The sequence below is a fragment of the Lotus japonicus genome, chromosome 2, assembly GCF_012489685.1.
Source record: "Lotus japonicus ecotype B-129 chromosome 2, LjGifu_v1.2".
Taxonomy (NCBI): domain Eukaryota; kingdom Viridiplantae; phylum Streptophyta; class Magnoliopsida; order Fabales; family Fabaceae; genus Lotus; species Lotus japonicus.
The window spans coordinates 56,250,257-56,269,870 of record NC_080042.1 but is presented as its reverse complement, the minus strand read 5'-3'; the positions used below and the strand labels follow the sequence as shown (position 1 = coordinate 56,269,870).

Genomic DNA, 19,614 nt, shown 5'->3' with positions numbered 1-19,614 from the left:
GTATTTCCATAATTTATGAGTATGATACCAAGAATTGAACCATCTTCTAAATCTCTTTGGAAAGTGTTTTTTCCTCATGATTACGTTATTCTTCGGTTGATTTTTAAATCAGTAAGTCACTCGAAACTTTTTCTGTTTATACTGTTGGGGTGCTGCATATTGTTGGGAAGCAATCTCTATCTAATGAGTTTGAAAATGATGCTGAGTAAGTTCTGGTTCAAATTTATGCTTAATAAGTATCCCAAATTTGTTTTTTCTCCTTTGTAAATATATTCTTTTCTTTGTTTCAGGTTGTTTCTAGGTTGCTCTTGTTGAAGCTCTAGGGTCATATACCAAGATATCTAGACTAAGGTGCGATATTTAGTTTCAAAAAATTTGATGTGTGATGGTTGTTATTAGCTATTGCAGATGGCACATTAGCATTTTCCATTCACAATTGGGCGGAATGCTGATGAAATGGCTTTGATTGTAAAATGTTAAAAAAAATCTATGACTAAAATAACTCATTTTAAAGAAGTGGAACCAGTTGGCACTATCGCGATAATTGAGGGACCAAAAATGAAATTAAACCTATATAAAATATATAATGGGTTAGGAAAAAGTGACACATTTGACACAGACAGAAATCTTATTTTGAACTCAAGGTTGAAGGTATATGAATCATAAATCAAATTTTCAACATAACAACGGTTTCACAAGTCATAACCCACATTTATTCGCGACAAAAACAGAAAATTAAGAAACAAATTAAGGAATTTAAAACTGGAAAACAGAACAGCTGTTTAAATTAAGAGTTGACAACAGAGCACTTTGTCCTAATTTCCCCAGCCGTGCCTGAGAGGACCTCAATGGCTCCCATCCTCTTCATTGACTGACCAAACTCTGTGAAGAATTTGTTTTGCCCAACCAATTCATTAACAATTTTTTTCGACTGCTTGGTTGCTAGAAGTGCAGCGTCTGATTGGAACATACCCTTGTTCTGGAGAAGGATGGAGTAGTAGTTACTGTCAAATGTGGTACCACTATTAGGATCCATGTCTACTGTTGTGGTGGTGTCACTGAGGCTTTTGCACTTGGTCTTTAAGAACTCAGCATAAGTGGGATTCAAAGAAGGATCTTGATCTCCTTTTCCAGTGAAGTTGTAAAGCCTGTTGCTGAACAAGTTGCAATGACCTACTCCAATTGTGTGTCCTCCTATATATATATAGCCAATAGGTTAATTTAATTAATTTGTTTAAACTGCTGAGTGCTGAGCGTGATAATCTGAGTAATTTCCTGCTTGCAATTAGTATTTATAAGTAATATCATGAACAAGTTGAAATATAATATAAAATCATTCACGTGTTTTACTTAACAATTTCTCTGTGACGAAGTGATATAGATTTTGATCTTGTTGCCTCGATACTTCTTAAAAAAATGAATTTAACCTTAGGTAGGTAGACATGTGCATTAACCACGGTTCAAGTACAATGGACTCTTGCGTGATAGGTTAGAAATATAATATAAAATCACTCTGTGTTTTCACCAAACTGCTTAAACTTTTTGGGATACTTGGTTTGATTTGTGACAATAAATGTGTAGCACGAGTTTATAACAAAATATAAATGTACCTGATAGTACAACCATGTCGTGCAGAGTAAGCTTTTTGCTTTCAAAGCTTTGTTTGAGCTGTGTGAAGGTGAAGAAAGGTGCTGGGATATTGGTCAGGACTTCACTACTTTTGGATACTGTGCCATCTCTTCTGCCGGTTAGAACTTCCCACTTGGGCTCATTATTAAACTGAAACGATAGAAAGATCAGCTACATGCATAAACTAAGGCAAAGGTATTCAAATTCTGCATTATATGAACTAAATTTGCAGTGCAATGTTCTGGCATATACAAGCTTACTTGAACAGAAACAGCATCTCTGGCTGCCAATGCCAGTATGTCAGCACAAGATACAATTTTGGGACACTTTGCCTCCAATGCTTCTTTTATCTCATCTATGACATCAAAACCAGACAAAGACAAATTAGGAATGGCATCCTTCTCTGCAGTGTTACCGGCAGTGGAGTTCAGCAGAACCGAGCCATCACAACCCTGAAATGTTATTAGCATTAGCAACAACCATTTCCCTTATAATATATGTAGCAACAAAACAAGTTGCAGTGTAATTAGGATTGATCAATCTAAATTCCAAATGATGCAGCTGAGTAGTATCATAATATGAGAAGATATATATAGAAATATTCTTAAGGATCTTGGAATGTTCAATTACCCTGACAAAACAATCATGGAAATGCATTCTAAGCAACTTTGCTGGCAGTTCAGGCCTTGAAGAGACATGTTGCTGGATTGTGGTCTTAACAATCTGCTCTGCTTGAGAACATGATTTCCTGTAGAATTGTTTCCTGAGGCTGCCTCCTTGACAAACCCCAAGGAAACAAAACACTGCCAAACAAGCTAGAAGGGGAGAATTTATCTTCATGTTTGAATATTTGTGTTGCTTCTTCTCTGCAGAGTGTTAACTAGAGAATGGGATGGTTGACAACAATACAGTTACTCCCTTTTATAGGCAGAAGTGTAATTTTTTCAAGGCAAAACCAGCTAAGCATTGTATACTCTATTTTAAATTTTGTTGGAGAGATTATCATGAAATAACTTGTGCCCTTGTAACAGGTTCAACAAAATATAAGTAATTGCAACTACAATCATTGCATTATATATATGATCCTTTATATTATTAATTTTAGAACTGCTCAATGTCAATACATATTCGGATTAAAAAAAGTTCATTCTTAAATATAGTATTTGTGTATATAAAGTATACTAATTTTACAAAATTTAAAAAACTACAAATAAACCAGTGCAGAGTACAGATTTGCATGAGGATCATTTTAAAATTATTTTCCAGCTTGGATATGGCATTGTATGAAAAGTCGGTTTTAGTGATCAATGATTTGAATGCATAGCTGAGCTCAATTCTATTATATTTGTTAGAATATGCCAGCCTTGGTTTATGTTCTTCATTTTCACAAGGCACAAGCATAAGCATTGATGGTCAAACCTCTTTTTAAGCTTTTCTTTTTTTTTGGTTTGGTTGAGTGTACCTCCGCTAACAGAGATTGATGATGAAGTTGATTAGTTTAGGTTTTTATGGTTTGAAGTGATGCAGGTGTGGAATCTTAAAAAATGAAAGAAATTATTGGATATTGGAAGCTCCAGCATTATACCATACCAAACTATTAGCTAGAGATTAGTAAAAGCTCTTCTAAGATAATATGTATATTTAGTGATCAAGGAAGGGTGTAATGAATACTAAGATCTTTGTGTGCTAACATTACATGATACTTCAATTCATCAAGATTAACTGCAGTCGTTTTCTGCAGTCATTGCAGTTAAGTTTTATATACACTATCAGCTCCTGGAAGTTATTTTCACTTCCGAAAGTTAAAAATACACTTTTGGTAGTGTAATAGATACATTTTTGGAATTTATATTTCACTTTCAAAAGTGAAAAATAGCTTTCAAAAGTTGAACTTACGGAGGTGCAAAAACTTGACTCTAGTGATTGCAGAAAGCTACGACCGTGTATATCCAAATTTCTTGCACCACATAGCTTCAAAGATTCTAGCGAAAGCATTTGGCTGGATTGTGAGGAAGAACACGATGATAATCTGTAATTATTGTTTACTTGATGAATGAATTTGCAATATTATGCTCATGCATGCACATCCACAACATTGTAAGTTCTTGCACTATAGCTTCTTGATTAATTGCTGCACTAAAAAGTGCCTATACTCAATTAAAACGTTATTTAATTGGAGCTTTTCTGGGGCTAAGAAAAAACCTCCCTATTGTTTCGGTCAGTAACGAACTAATTAACAATTAATAATGAATTCAATGTTTGAAGAAATGGTCATATATATATATGTTAGGTGGTTGGACAACAAATTATTCTGATTGTTATCGTGATTGAATGTCAACGAATTAAGTACTGCAAGAGTGTGTAGGATTTGGCAAAATTCAATAGCCAGGTCAATCCTATATGATTGTCAAAGGTATCAATCACAACACAACATTCCATTTCTTTCCCAGTTGCTACCTAGTGTCGTCTATAGACTATAGCTAGTTTCACGGGCATGGCACATGGTTAGTTTGCTCAAGAAAACTATGATGCTTTTGTCAAATGATACAGCTAATTAATGTTTCATTGTTCTTCACATAGTAATGAGAGTTAGACATTCAAATAGGGAAATGACGCACAGACATCTAGCGACGTACACCAAGACAAATAATGTCAGATAAAAGAGATGTAACAAATGTGATATGAAAAAAATGATAAATATGAAAAGAAAAATTGAGTGTTTGAGGGGTGTTTATGGTGTTTGTGGTCTAAGTCATATCTACATGACTACATTTAAATAGTAAGACACTCTAATTTGTTTTTCTTCTACTCTTTACACACTGAGTATTTTCAGGATGTCTGCACTATGCGGAAGTCTACGAATCATTTTTCCTTCACATATCAATTATACTTTAACAATGTGAGGCACTCCTTTACAACCGTGCCATTTTCCCAAGATTAATTAAGACATGTTTAGTCTCCAGTTGGGAGTAACATAATCACATCTTTCTAAGAAGAAGTTATATACAAACTAAGTTGGAATTACTGTCTTTTGGATTGTGTATAAGGGATCAATCCAAACACGCTATAATATGATAATTAACAATTGTGCCATGTGTTTTTTTTTCAATATAAATAGGCAACATAAACAAGAAAATAGTACAAGAATAAATTAACTTACGTTTAATTGCACCCCACTGTTGTCTTCCTGCGAATATCATCCTTCAAAAGGACGGTTTTTGCTAATTTCGTAATTGGGGGACGATTTTCACAAGAAGGGCAAAGTTGAGGGACCAAATGTCCAATTAAGCCATTAAGTTAATACTATGTGAAGTTTCATATTTGCTGGCCGGGTTGAAAATTAAACAGATTACAATTTATGTTTTTCTGTTCAACTAAACTGAAATGGTAATGAATATTGAATGTTTGAGAGGTGATTAGTTTAATATGTTGATTCTCTATGCAGTTGGCTCATCCCCTCTTCTCTACTAGCAAAGCTGCGTGTTGAAATCGTGCATGCCACAAAATTTTAAAACATGATTACAGCTATGCTAAGTGGAACTTAAAGCTGTCTAATAAGATTTTTTTTTTGAAAGGATTATATCTATATTAATTAGTACCTAACTCTAGCGGTTGCATATTTATATGATTTATAATGTTACTTACACACTTCTTTTTAAGGTGTAAAAGGTGGAATGAGGAGAGATAAGAAGAAAAGAAATAGTAAGAGAGAAAAAGTATGAGATGTGATAGATGATAAGAGGAGAAAGATAGAAACAAAAATAGGTGGAAATGAAGTGTTTAAAAAATGAGGTGTGTATATATCATTGTTGGATTTATAATTAAAAAAGATTAATGGTCAAATTAGTCATAATTTTATAAGCGAGTTTGATTTTAGTTAATTGACGGAAAAGTGATGTTTAGTGGTATTCATTTTTATAACTACTGATTGCTTTTTTACCGGTACTAAACGTTATTTTTCCGTCAAAAGATTAAAATCAAACTCGCTTACAAAATCAGAGACTAATTTGACTATTAACCCATTAAAAAAATATTTATTTTATATGTATTGACAATATAAAGAGTCATACACATGCATTCAATTACATCTCTTAATTTTTCATTTTAAATATTTTTAAATTTAAATTTATTTATGACATAAAATTTTGTTGGATTCTAATTGGATGACGGTTAAACTCTAAAAAATATTAAAATATAGTTAATATATGTATGATATAAAGTATGAAAATAATTTATTTATTTTTGTAATTTGGAGGGTCTAAGCCCCTATGAAAATAAATTTTAAATTGGGAAAGTTATCAATGTTAATATTTTCATTAAAATATGATGGGTCAAATTTTAACCGTTAAAATTCAAAGCTTAAATTAAAGTTTTATCAAACCATCATAAGACCTGCATGTTTAACTCTATAGTAGTGAAGGTTGAATTTTAACCGGAAAAAAATGAGAGAAAAGTTGGACTAGCATAAATGATCAATGCTAAGAAAGATAAGTGGACACAGTAATTAAAAAGATAAGAGACACAAAAAGCATATTAAAGAAGATATTGGGGTGATGCATATCGTGGACAAGCTAACAGAAAATCAATTAAGGTGGGATGAACATGTATACAAAGAAGACCTATGTAGGTATTGGTGAAAATGATTGATAATAAGGGTTTTAGTCCTACAAGAGAGATAGAGGGAGACCAAAAAGCTATTGTCAATGTCATCCCTTATAATTTAGTTTTCGATCGAGTTTAATGGCGTAGTGTGATCCATTTAGCCAACCTCATAGCTTAGTGGGATAAGATTTTTGTTGTTATTGTTGTTTGTATCAAAATTAATTAATTTTATGAACACTATTTTATTTTTGAAATTCGTATTCACCTAGGACAGATGTGATACACAATATTGCAACAATGTGTATAACAACAAAACACAATCAGAGTACCAAAATTTAAATAAACAGTTAAACAAAAGCACACAACGAGTTGTTAACCCAGTTCGGTGAACATCACCTACGTATGGAGGGCAACTGCCCGAGAAAGATAATCCACTATAATAGTCAAGCACGTACAAAAGGTTCACAAATAACAAACACAGTTCTAAACCCTTCTACCAATTGCTACCAGTGGCTTAATACTTAAGTTTCCCCCTAAGTATGAGAACCCCTTCTCTCTTTCTCTCAATCACTGCCTCAGTGATCTCACTTGTCAGAGGCAATAACAAGGTTGCTGAGACTAGCACTCAACTAAACACATCAACTTAGTACTTGCAAAAGCAAAGAAAGCACTAAGTTGTTACAATACTCAAAACAGGACTCACAAGTAATAAACCCTAAGATCAATATCTCTCACTCAGAATCCGTGCACAGCTAGGGTTTATACGTTTCTTTATATAGACATTCACTTCAGGCTTGAATCTTCAATGGGCTGAACGTCATAGAGTCCATAACAGCACTTCCAGAAAGAATATTCAAGAAATCAAAACTTACCAGAATAAAGAAACAGAACCAAGTAAAAACGGAAATTCAAACTTTGAGATAGACTTGGTTCACACGGTATCAATCTTGTTACTCCAACCAAGATAAAAAACAAACCAACCTTCAGAAGATATTAAAACCATAAAACGCACAACATTGACTAAGTCTTCTGAACCCCCATACAGTCAGCAGCCAAACAAACAACTCGATTTCAGAGATTGAAACTTCAACATACGTAAACACAACATGTTGCTCCGGATGTTGAATCATATGGTTGCACATCAGACACAAGAATTGTACTACATGTTTTAAGCAAAATGCAGCCAATCAAAAGAACTACAATTTTCAATTATGAGATTTATTAAGGCATAATCGCTAGTCAAACGACAATTTTAAGAGGATAAAGCTATAACTAGGGGTGGAAATAGACTAGGCTACACTTTGCTTAAACGAGCCTGACCTATTTCAAAAATTCAAGGACTGGCGTGTTATCTGTCATAGACTTTTTTTTTCCCGGTTTGAGCCTTGATTTGTTGAAAGCATGATCTAGCCTGGTAGCCTATTTAAAGGTCTACTTTCTCATTTGACATTCAAGTATATATACCAACAAATTTATTTGTAAACATGTCAACAAACTTATAACTAACGATAAAAAGATAATAATATCATTATATCGTCTAACTCAAAGTACATAGGTCGATCATCAGTCTCAATCTATAAGAGCTTATATGGTTAAATAATGAAATAGTCTAACATGATTAAACATATAAATAAGTCAATAATTATATAATTATAAGATATTATAATGGAAGTTCAATGTAAAATGATAAAATTTCTAAGTGGCCTAAGCCTGACTTTTTTTTAACTATAAAAGCTTTTCAAAAAACCTTAACCTTGTATATTTACTAATTTATCCTGACCTAGCTTAAGCCCGGTTTAGGATAAACCATAGACCCACATGAGGAGTCTGTTGGGGGTGCTGCATATTGTTGGGATGCAATCGCTATCTAATGAGTTTGAAAATGATGCTGAGTAAGTTCTGGTTCAAATTTATGCTTAATAAGTATCCCCAAATTTGTTTTTTCTCCGTTGTAAATATATTCCTTGCTTTGTTTCAGGTTGTTTCTAGGTTGCTCTTGTAGAAGCTCTAGGGTCATATACCAAGATATCTAGACTAAGGTGCGATATTTAGTTTCAAAAAATTTGATGTGTGATGATTGTTTATTAGCAATTGCAGATGGCACATTAGCATTTTCCATTCTCAATGGACGGAATACTGATGAAATGACTTTGATTGTAAAACGTTAAAAAAATCTATGACTAAAATAACTCGTTTTAAAGAAGTGGGACCCCATTTGCATTATCGCGATAGTTAAGGGACCAAAAATGAAATTAAACCTATATTAAATATATAATGGGCTAGGAAAAAGTGACACATTTGACACGGACAGAAATCTTATTTTGAACTCAAGGTTGAAGGTATATGAATCATAAATCAAATTTTCAACATAACAACGGTTTCACAAGTCATAACCCACATTTATTCGCGACAAAAACAGAAAATTAAGAAACAAATTAAGGAATTTAAAACTGGAAAACAGAACAGCTGTTTAAATTAAGAGTTGACAACAGAGCACTTTGTCCTAATTTCCCCAGCCGTGCCTGAGAGGACCTCAATGGCTCCCATCCTCTTCATTGACTGACCAAACTCTGTGAAGAATTTGTTTTGCCCAACCAATTCATTAACAATTTTTTTCGACTGCTTGGTTGCTAGAAGTGCAGCGTCTGATTGGAACATACCCTTGTTCTGGAGAAGGATGGAGTAGTAGTTACTGTCAAATGTGGTACCACTATTAGGATCCATGTCTACTGTTGTGGTGGTGTCACTGAGGCTTTTGCACTTGGTCTTTAAGAACTCAGCATAAGTGGGATTCAAAGAAGGATCTTGATCTCCTTTTCCAGTGAAGTTGTAAAGCCTGTTGCTGAACAAGTTGCAATGACCTACTCCAATTGTGTGTCCTCCTATATATATATAGCCAATAGGTTAATTTAATTAATTTGTTTAAACTGCTGAGTGCTGAGCGTGATAATCTGAGTAATTTCCTGCTTGCAATTAGTATTTATAAGTAATATCATGAACAGTTGAAATATAATATAAAATCATTCACGTGTTTTACTTAACAATTTCTCTGTGACGAAGTGATATAGATTTTGATCTTGTTGCCTCGATACTTCTTAAAAAAATGAATTTAACCTTAGGTAGGTAGACATGTGCATTAACCACGGTTCAAGTACAATGGACTCTTGCGTGATAGGTTAGAAATATAATATAAAATCACTCTGTGTTTTCACCAAACTGCTTAAACTTTTTGGGATACTTGGTTTGATTTGTGACAATAAATGTGTAGCACGAGTTTATAACAAAATATAAATGTACCTGATAGTACAACCATGTCGTGCAGAGTAAGCTTTTTGCTTTCAAAGCTTTGTTTGAGCTGTGTGAAGGTGAAGAAAGGTGCTGGGATATTGGTCAGGACTTCACTACTTTTGGATACTGTGCCATCTCTTCTGCCGGTTAGAACTTCCCACTTGGGCTCATTATTAAACTGAAACGATAGAAAGATCAGCTACATGCATAAACTAAGGCAAAGGTATTCAAATTCTGCATTATATGAACTAAATTTGCAGTGCAATGTTCTGGCATATACAAGCTTACTTGAACAGAAACAGCATCTCTGGCTGCCAATGCCAGTATGTCAGCACAAGATACAATTTTGGGACACTTTGCCTCCAATGCTTCTTTTATCTCATCTATGACATCAAAACCAGACAAAGACAAATTAGGAATGGCATCCTTCTCTGCAGTGTTACCGGCAGTGGAGTTCAGCAGAACCGAGCCATCACAACCCTGAAATGTTATTAGCATTAGCAACAACCATTTCCCTTATAATATATGTAGCAACAAAACAAGTTGCAGTGTAATTAGGATTGATCAATCTAAATTCCAAATGATGCAGCTGAGTAGTATCATAATATGAGAAGATATATATAGAAATATTCTTAAGGATCTTGGAATGTTCAATTACCCTGACAAAACAATCATGGAAATGCATTCTAAGCAACTTTGCTGGCAGTTCAGGCCTTGAAGAGACATGTTGCTGGATTGTGGTCTTAACAATCTGCTCTGCTTGAGAACATGATTTCCTGTAGAATTGTTTCCTGAGGCTGCCTCCTTGACAAACCCCAAGGAAACAAAACACTGCCAAACAAGCTAGAAGGGGAGAATTTATCTTCATGTTTGAATATTTGTGTTGCTTCTTCTCTGCAGAGTGTTAACTAGAGAATGGGATGGTTGACAACAATACAGTTACTCCCTTTTATAGGCAGAAGTGTAATTTTTTCAAGGCAAAACCAGCTAAGCATTGTATACTCTATTATAAATTTTAAGCTTTTCTTTTTTATGGTTTGGTTGAGTGTACCACCGCTAACAGAGATTGATGATGAAGTTGAATAGTTTAGGTTTTCATGGTTTAAAGTAAAGGAGGTGTGGAATCTTGAAAAATGAAAGAAATTATTGGATATTGGAAGCTCCAGTATTATACCATACCAAACTAGTATTAGCAAGAGATTAGTAAAAGCTCTTCTAAGATCTTTGTGTGCTAACATTACAATACATGATACTTTCAATTCATCAAGACATGAAACCCACGAAAGTTGTTTAATTTTCAATATAATGGTTATTTTATGGAAGACACTGCTTAAATATAGGATATTTGAACTAATCAATGTAGTTCGTTTGGGCTAACTCTCACAATGTTAAGCATTACTTTTCACTTTACAAATAAACTCGAGTTAAATGTGTTTTTAGTCCATGTAATATAGAAGTGAATTTAAATTGGTCCCTTAAAAAAATTATTTGAAATAAGTTCTTACGACTTCACAGTGCTTCTATGACTTGCAGTTACCAACCTACCAGCATGGATTTGGATTAATTGAGTCATTGCAGTTAAGTTTGTACTTTCAGTTTCTGGAAGTTATTTTTACTTTCGAAAGTATAAAAATACACTTTTGGTAGTAAAATAAATACATTTTTGGAACTTAAACTTTCAAAACACAAAAAAGAAAAATTCACTTCCAAAAGTCAAAATAGATTTCAAAAGTTAACGGAAAGGCACTGTAGCGATTGCAGAAAGCTATGAATGTGTAAATCCAAATTCCTTGCACCATAGCTTCGAAGATTCTGGCTAATGCATTATATTTGGCAGCTGGACTGTGAGGTAGAGCATGGTGATAATATGTAATTATTGTTTACTTAATAAATGAATTTGTAATATTATGCTCATGCATGCACCGGTGCACAACATTGTAGGTTCTTGCACCATAGCTTCTTGATTAACTGCTGCACTAAAAAAGTGCCTATACTCAATTGAAAAGTTATTTAAATGGAGCTTTTCTGGGGCTAAGAAAAAACCTCCCTGTTGTTTCGGTCAGTAACGAACTAATTAACAATTAATATTGAATTCAAATGTTTGAAAATATGGTTATATATATATATATATATATGTTGGGTGGTTGGACAACAAATTATTCTGATTGTTATCGTGATTGAATGTCAACGAATTAAGTATTGCAAGAGTGTGTAGGATATGGCAAAGTTCAATAGCCAGGTCAATCCTATATGAATGTCAAAGGCATCAATCACAACACAACATTCCATTCTTTCCCAGTTGCTACCTAGTGTCGTCTATAGACTATAGCTAGTTTCACGGGCATGACACATGGTTAGTTTGCTCAAGAAAACCATGATGCTTTTGTCAAATGATACAGCTAATTAATGTTTCATTGTTGTTCTGGGAACCCTGACCGGGAACGGACAGGACACCCAGGATGGGGCTGGGCCCCACCGAACATCCCGGCTAGGGGACACCTGGAGGGAGTTTAAAGGCCCCCTACTCCTGGGCCCCACCACCAAGGGTGAGGACAAGGAGTCCGGGGCCCACTATGTAGAGGTTGACCTAGGCCAACTACCCTAGGGGTAGGTTGGCTGGTGCAGATCCGTAGGGGCCCCCAGGCCGTTGGATCACTGTTCCACAGCAGGAGATCCAACGGAGGTCCGTGCCCCCAAGTACGAGCCATGCATGACGTTGCATGGCTCCAACCCTAATTCTACGTACCTCTCCTATATAAAGGGAACACTCCTTCAAGCTAAAGGTAACGTATCCTCTCTATTCTCACCATTCTCACCACTTCACTCACTGACTTTAGCATCGGAGTGTCTTGCAGGAGCCCCTCCCGGGACCTTGCCAGCTTGGAGTCCTTCAGCTCGTCCAGATCCCTTCACCTACCCCTCGTCAACGGGTAGTTTGGTCTCTCTCAGATCAATTGGCGCCGTCTGTGGGGATCTGGTAAAACTCTTCCCAGCACCGCGTACCGTCACCTCAAGTCATCAACTAGCAAGCTATGGTAGAGACACGTCAGACTTCACGCCGTCCTGTTCCAACTCCTGAAGGCCATGTAGAGACTGTCAACGAAACTACGGATCGCAGAACCCCTCCTCCTCCTGCGCAACATCCTCCTCCCCCGACCCCTCAACCTCAGCCCCCTCGCTCGCCGGAACCCGCGGCCATTACCCCACATGCGGCCCATGAGGCACTCTGCCGCTTAGAGGCTCGCATCCGGGCAATGGAAGAGGACAATGGGGCGGGGCGAGAGCAGGTCCATAGTAGGAGGATTCGCGACACTCAAGAGGAGATTCACATGCTCCGAGCACGTCTGCGACAACTTGAAGAGCAGGAAACTCAATCGCGCCCCCAGCCCGCGTTTTCCCAGGACGAGGAGACGAACGGGGGCCCGATCCCACCCCCTACTACCAGGAAGCACGCCGCCGGGCACCCGCGGCCGAGCGGGTGGCCAGCCATACACCACGGAGACGCTACTCCCCCGCCGGAGCCCATCCAGGCGCAGGAGCCCATCCCCGACTCGGGATAGGACGTACAACCGCCCCAGGTCCAACAACGCGCTTGTCACCTATCCAGCGCCGATCGGAGGTCCTCTATCCCCGGAGATCATGGCGTTTCCTTTCCCTCAGGGGTGGGCACGGCCCAAAGTGAAGCTCTACGAGGGAGACTCCGACCCGCAGGAACACGTGAACTTCTTCGTGGGCGCGATGCAGTATGCTGGGGCCAGCGACCCTTTATACTGCCGATGCTTCCCCATGAGCCTTGGAAAAGGACCCATGAACTGGTTCCAGAACTTACCGAGCAACTCACTGCACGACTGGAGCGGGGTCGTGACCTGCTTTTTAGCCCAGTACTCCTCGGTGCGCAGCATACCGAAGACCGCGCAGACTCTGGCTTTGGTTAAGCAAAAAGAGAAGGAATCTCTGAAAGCATTTCTCAACCGGTTCAACAAAGAGGCCGGCGATATCACCGGTCTCCTCCCCGACACTAGGTTGGTCCTGGCTACCGCATCCCTTGCACCAAGACCGTTCCTGACCTCGCTGGACGGCAAGCCAGCCAACACCCTAGAGGAATTTCTAGCCCGAGCAGAGAAATTCATAAACATGGAGGATGCCGCGACCCTAAGAGCCGCGAGTCAGACGCTCGCGATCAAAGGACCGCAGAAGATGAAGGAACATAAGGACCAGCCTTCGACCCGGGAGTCCCGACGGAAGGGTCAGGATGAACGGAAGTCGAAGCGGAAGAAGTATGATAGTTATACCCCACTGAACTCCTCCCTCTCACGTATCCTGAGGGAGAAAGCCTCCACCGACCTCAGAGACCGCCCACCCCCACTCCTGACGAGAGGGGACAAGCTGGATTCCAAGAGATTCTGCGAGTTCCACGACAGCCCGGGCCACAACACTGACGAGTGCCTGAACCTCAAGGACAAGGTGGAAGAACTGATCAGAGCAGGAAGACTGTCCAGGTATGTAGCTGTGTCGACGGGGGCCCTCCCACGCCCGCGCTCGCCACCCCCAAGGCGGACACCGACCCCTCCAAGACACCGAGACCGGACTCCCCCCAAACGCCGATCGGCAGAGCGTCGAGACAGAACTCCACCGCGTCGCCAAATCCCCGAGCATCGCCGAAGCCCCGAGCGTCGCGGACGAAGCCGAGAACGGAGAAGAAGCCCCGACCGCCACGGCCGGGATGAAGTCAGAAGACAACATGGAAGCAATATAGTCGACGTCGATTCGATAGCAGGAGGATGGGCCGCAGGCGGGCCCACCAACAACAGCCGAAAGAGGAGTACCCGCGTCATCATGTCCGCGGCTGGACGGCCCCGACCAGGGTCCCTCCACCCCCCAAGGCAGAAGGTGGCCATAACCTTCACGGAGGACGATTACGGCGAGGACACCGGCGAAGAAGATGACCCCATCGTCATTGAAGCCCTGATCGGCAACGGTAAGATCCGAAGGACACTCATCGATACAGGTAGTTCTGCTGACATTATGTTTTATGATGCTTACAAGAGCTTAGGACTGTCTGTGAAGGATCTGCTCCCCTACGACCATGATTTGGTCGGGTTCACAGGGGACAGAATCCTACCCTTAGGATATTTTGATACTTGCCTTTCCTTGGGAGATCACAGAATTTGCAGGACTATAAAGGCTCGCTTTCTGGTGGTGGAATGTCCAACAACGTACAACGCCATTCTTGGCCGTCCAAGCCTCAACACTTTCAGGGCTATCATATCCACCCACCACCTAATGCTTAAGTACCCCTGGGCAGGAAGGGCGGTACCAGTACGCGGCAACCTAGAAATGGCAAGGAGCTGCTACAACTCCAGCTGCAGACTGGCCAGGGAGGAAAGGAAGAGAAAGAAGTCCAAAGCGTACGACCAGCACGGCAACTGTCACGTTCAGCACACCAGTCTCATGACCGACCTCGACCCCCGCGTGGACCCGTCTAGAGACGATCAGCGCCTCAAACCCGACGGGGAGTCCCACCCAATCCAGGTCGGTCCCCTTCCAGAGAACACCACCAACCTAGCTCGGGGTCTTCCCAGAGACCTCTCCAAACGGATGGAAAAATTACTACTTTCCAATGGGAAGCTGTTTGCCTGGTCGTCAGCAGATATGCCTGGCATCGACCCCGCGTTCTGCAGCCACAGACTTTCAGTCGACCGAAAGTTCAAACCAGTCGCTCAGAAGAAAAGGCAAATGAGCGCTGAGAAGCAGCATGTTATCCAGCAACAGACCACAGAATTGCTTCAGGCCGGGATCATTCGGGAGGTCAAGTACACAACCTGGCTCTCCAATGTAGTCTTGGTCAAGAAGGCAAACAGGAAGTGGCGTATGTGCGTCGACTACACTGACCTCAACAAGGCTTGCCCCAAGGACCCGTTTCCCCTACCGAGCATTGATGCGCTGGTCGACAACTCCTCGGGATACGAGTACCTCTCTCTTATGGATGCCTATTCAGGCTACAACCAGATTCCCATGCATAGGGACGATGAAGAGAAAACTGCCTTCATAACCGACCGGGGCACCTACTGTTACACTATGCTGCCCTTCGGCCTCAAGAACGCAGTGGCGACCTACCAAAGAATGATGACCCGAATCTTCGGGGACCTAATGGGAAAATCGGTCGAAGTCTACATCGATGATATCATAGTCAAGACCCCAAAGGGAGGAGACCACGCAGCGGACCTCGCAGTCGTTTTCGAGCAGTTAAAGAAGCACAACATGCGCCTCAACCCTGACAAGTGTACTTTTGGCGTCCGAAGCGGGAAGTTCCTGGGATACATGCTCACCAACCGCGGCATTGAGTTGAACCCTGACAAATGTCAGGCGATCATGAATATGAAGAGCCCGCGCATGGTCAAGGAAGTCCAACAGCTGGCTGGTCGCATGGCCGCGATCGGCCGCTTTTTGCCAAAGGCTGCTCTCCGGGCCCTACCTCTTTACACCCTCCTGAAAAAAGGGAGCAACCTTTGAGTGGTCGGCGGAGGCCGACGCTGCTTTCACTCAGCTGAAAGAGACCCTCTCCTCCCCCCCTATTCTGGCTAGCCCAAAACCAGGGGAGACACTATACCTATACCTGGCCGTGCGGGAGAAAGCAGTGAGCTCTGTCCTAATCAGAGAAGAGCAAGGAAGGCAGTTACCGGTCTATTTTGTCAGCCGTTCATTGAAGGGTGCGGAGCTCAGGTACAAGATGCTGGAAAAAGTGGCGCTGACCCTACTGACCACGGCGCGACGACTAAGGAGGTACTTTCAAGCTCATCGCATCGTGGTGCGAACCGATCAACCGGTCCGACAGATCCTTCATAAGCCCGACCTAGCCGGTCGGATGGTTAGCTGGTCCATCGAGCTCTCCGAGCATGACATCCGCTACGAGCCCAAGAGAGCCATTAAAGCACAAGTCCTAGCGGATTTCTTGGTCGAACTCACCAATGAGGAAGAGCCCCCTGCCGAGACCACCTGGGTGGTCAACGTAGATGGCTCAAGCAACAAGGAAGGTGGCGGGGCTGGGATCGTATTGCAAAGTAGCACCGGGATGGTGGTCGAACAATCCCTCCGCTTTAATTTCCCAACTACAAACAACCAGGCCGAGTATGAGGCCTGCATTGCGGGACTAGTCACAACTCGAGACCTGGGAGCTAAGGAGATACTTGTCTGCTGCGATTCACTTCTGGTCGTCTCACAGGCAAACGGAGACGCTCAGGCAAAGGATCCCATCCTGGAGCAGTACTTGACCCATTTGAAACGACTGGCTTCGACCTTCACCAAAGTGGAGTTCCGCCACGTCCCCAGAGCCCAGAATGATCGAGCAGACACCCTAGCCAAACTGGCCAGCACTAGGAAGCCTGGCCTGAATGGAACGGTCATTCAGGGGACCTTAGCCCTCCCCTATGTAGCTGACCCCGATCATCCAGTAGGACAAGTTGTGATGCCAATCGGTACCGAAGAAGACTGGAGGACCCCGATCATCAAGTATCTCAGAACAGGATGGTTACCCGAAGAGAAGGCTGAAGCCAAGAAGTTGGTAAGGCGCGCCTCCTGGTACACTATTGTCAACGATGATCTCTTCAAGCGAGGATTCTCCACCCCCCTTCTGAAGTGCTTGGCTAAGGACAGAGCAGCCTATGTCTTGGCGGAAATCCACGAAGGCAGCTGCGGTCACCATCCGGGTGGACGTTCCCTTGCCCGGAAAGTGCTCAGGGCCGGTTATTACAGGCCAACCCTGGAGAAGGACGCGGCGGATCATGTTAAACAGTGTGACCCCTGCCAGAGGCACGCGGATCTACACAACGCTCCTCCCGCCCGTCTTTCATCGCTGGTTAGTCCTTGGCCGTTCCACCAGTGGGGCATGGACTTGTTGGGCCCGTTCGAAACTGCACCCGGCCAGCTCAAATATCTGGTGGTAGCCGTGGATTACTACACCAAGTGGATTGAGGCCGAGCCGCTAGCAACCATTACCTCATCCCGAGTGCAACGCTTCTTCTACAAGAACGTCATCAGCAGGTTCGGAGTCCCCGGAGTCTTAATCACAGACAATGGAACCCAGTTTACCTCTAAGGGGTTCAGAGACCTCTTGGACGGGCTGCACATCAAGCAACGGTTCACCTCCGTCGAGCACCCCCAGACAAACGGACAGGCAGAGTCGGCCAACCGTGTCATTCTCAGGGGCCTCCGGAAAAGATTGGGGGACGCAAAGGGTGACTGGGCCGAACAACTCGACCACGTCCTGTGGGCATACCGCACTACTCCGCACTCGACTACAGGGGAGAGCCCTTACCGCCTCACCTTCGGCACAGAAGCAGTGATTCCGGCTGAAATAGGGGAACCGAGCGCTCGAACGGCAGGGTTCGACCCCAACCAGAACGATCAACTCCTAGGGGAGGACCTTGACCTCCTGGCCGAAAGAAGAGCGATTGCCAACTGCAGAGAGCTGATCGCGAAGCAGCAGGCAGCCATTCGCTACAACAAGAAAGTGGTTCTCCGCTCCTTTGCCGCAGGGGACTTGGTCCTCCGAAATGCCAGCATCGGAGCACGATCAACCGAACGGGGAAAGCTAGCGGCCAACTGGGAAGGCCCATATAGGGTGGTCGAAGCAACTGGCACGGGAGCATACAAACTGGAAACCCTGGCAGGAAAGGAGATCCCTCGCACCTGGAACGCAACCAATCTGAGAAGATACTATAGTTAGGACTCGACCGACCAGGCACCCGCTATCTGTCTCTACATGTTCATTTAATTTAGTCTTCTGTAATCAAGGGTACACACCCAAGTTTGTGCACGGCTAGAGCCACAAACTCTAAGCACGGAATGAAGTAGTTTTTTATGATTGAATTCACAGTTAATAGAACCGACAAGAAATGCGATCGTATCGACAAACGGCTAAGGAATAAAAGACCCATAGGGCACCAAGACCCGCCGGGCACGAAATAATAAAAGACCCATCGGGCACAAAATAATGAAAGACCCATAGGGCACTAAGACCCACCGGGCACGAAATTAACAAAGACCCTTAGGGCGCCAAGACCCGCCGGGCACGAAATTATTAAAGACCCTCCGGGCACCAAGACCCATAGGGCACTAAGACCCGTCGGGCACAAAAACATTAAAGACCTTTCAGGCACGAAATAACTCTAAGACGAGTAAAGAACGAAGAATACAGAGCAAAAGAAAATATAATAATAAGTCCTTACAAACACCGGGTGAAAGGTAGGAACAACGAGTCTTTACAAAGACGGAACAATAATTAGAAACAACAAGTTTAAACAGCACAGGACGATCATTATACACATCAAATTACAATAAAAAGACAGGAACTTCAAGGAGCTGGCTCGGCTGGGAAGGTCGGAGTAAACTGCTTCTGGTCGTCCAGAGTCCCGATCTTTCCCCCCAATACAACCTTCCGGTAGTGAAGAGGGCCCACATCCAGTCTCGGATGGACCACCTCAAGCTGAGCCAAAGCATTGTCAAAGGAAGCCTTGTGAATCTCCTTCAGATTCGACCTCAGCTTCTTTCTCTCAGCCCCCAGATCGGCAACTTTCTTCTTGAGCTCGGCATTGCTTGCTTTCAAGGCCTCCATCTCCTTAACTTCTCTCTCTCGAGCAGCCTTCTCGTCATTCAGTGCCTGCTCAGCTTTCTCCGCCCGGGAGCGCAGCCAATCATTATCCTTCTCGCTCAGCTCTAGTTTCTCCGCAAACTTCTTGGCCGTGGCTGTCACCTCATGGACCTCCCCTTGCAACTTCGCCTTAGCAGCGGTCAGCCCCTCAACCGCCTTCTTGGCATCAACCAACTCTTTCTCCGCCTCAGCAAATTTATGCTCAGCTGCACTCGCCTGTTCCTTGACTTCTTCCACATCAAGCACCGGCCCCTGCTGCACATGACGAATGACGGAGGCAGTCTGAAGCACTGCTTTCAGAGCATAATTCAAGAGATTGTAGGGTTCCTTTGTGCTCAGAAACGACTGGTCGAGCTCATTGTACACCAAATCATCGATTTGGTTGTTGTGCTCGTCTGTGTCCACCGCATCTCGACCCCACACAGAAATTGGCTCCGGGGGGCGCA

At 42.2% G+C, this 19,614-nt stretch overlaps 3 protein-coding genes across 3 annotated transcripts; 2 read left to right on the top strand and 1 right to left on the bottom strand.

Annotated features, from left to right (window-relative positions):
• Positions 1-618: 618 nt before the first annotated feature.
• Positions 619-10,459, bottom strand: LOC130736681 (uncharacterized). The gene is made up of 8 exons (XM_057588481.1): positions 10,178-10,459; positions 9,808-9,999; positions 9,529-9,697; positions 8,710-9,113; positions 2,260-2,505; positions 1,890-2,081; positions 1,611-1,779; positions 619-1,194 (listed from the first exon to the last, which is right to left on the bottom strand). Exons 1-8 carry the CDS (start codon positions 10,385-10,387, stop codon positions 788-790), a joined length of 1,989 nt encoding a protein of 662 aa, XP_057444464.1. The 5' UTR covers positions 10,388-10,459; the 3' UTR covers positions 619-787.
• Positions 10,460-12,551: 2,092 nt separating this feature from the next.
• On the top strand, positions 12,552-13,079 carry LOC130736679 (uncharacterized). Its single transcript, XM_057588480.1, has one exon. The coding sequence runs from the start codon at positions 12,552-12,554 to the stop codon at positions 13,077-13,079; it is 528 nt and encodes a 175-aa protein (XP_057444463.1).
• A 79-nt stretch (positions 13,080-13,158) lies between these two features.
• LOC130736678 (uncharacterized) lies at positions 13,159-16,032 on the top strand. Its single transcript, XM_057588479.1, has one exon. The coding sequence runs from the start codon at positions 13,159-13,161 to the stop codon at positions 16,030-16,032; it is 2,874 nt and encodes a 957-aa protein (XP_057444462.1).
• The last annotated feature ends 3,582 nt before the right edge of the window (positions 16,033-19,614 follow it).

Coding starts and splice junctions, on each gene's coding strand:
- LOC130736681 (XM_057588481.1), bottom strand. CDS start 10,387: ATGAAGATAAATTCTCCCCTTCTAGCTTGTTTGGCAGTGTTTTGTTTC. Junction 2,506..8,709: donor AGTGCTCTGTTGTCAACTCT/TAATTTAAACAG, acceptor TTCTCTAGTTAA/CACTCTGCAGAGAAGAAGCA. Junction 1,195..1,610: donor CGACATGGTTGTACTATCAG/GTACATTTATAT, acceptor ATATATATATAG/GAGGACACACAATTGGAGTA.
- LOC130736679 (XM_057588480.1), top strand. CDS start 12,552: ATGGTAGAGACACGTCAGACTTCACGCCGTCCTGTTCCAACTCCTGAA.
- LOC130736678 (XM_057588479.1), top strand. CDS start 13,159: ATGGCGTTTCCTTTCCCTCAGGGGTGGGCACGGCCCAAAGTGAAGCTC.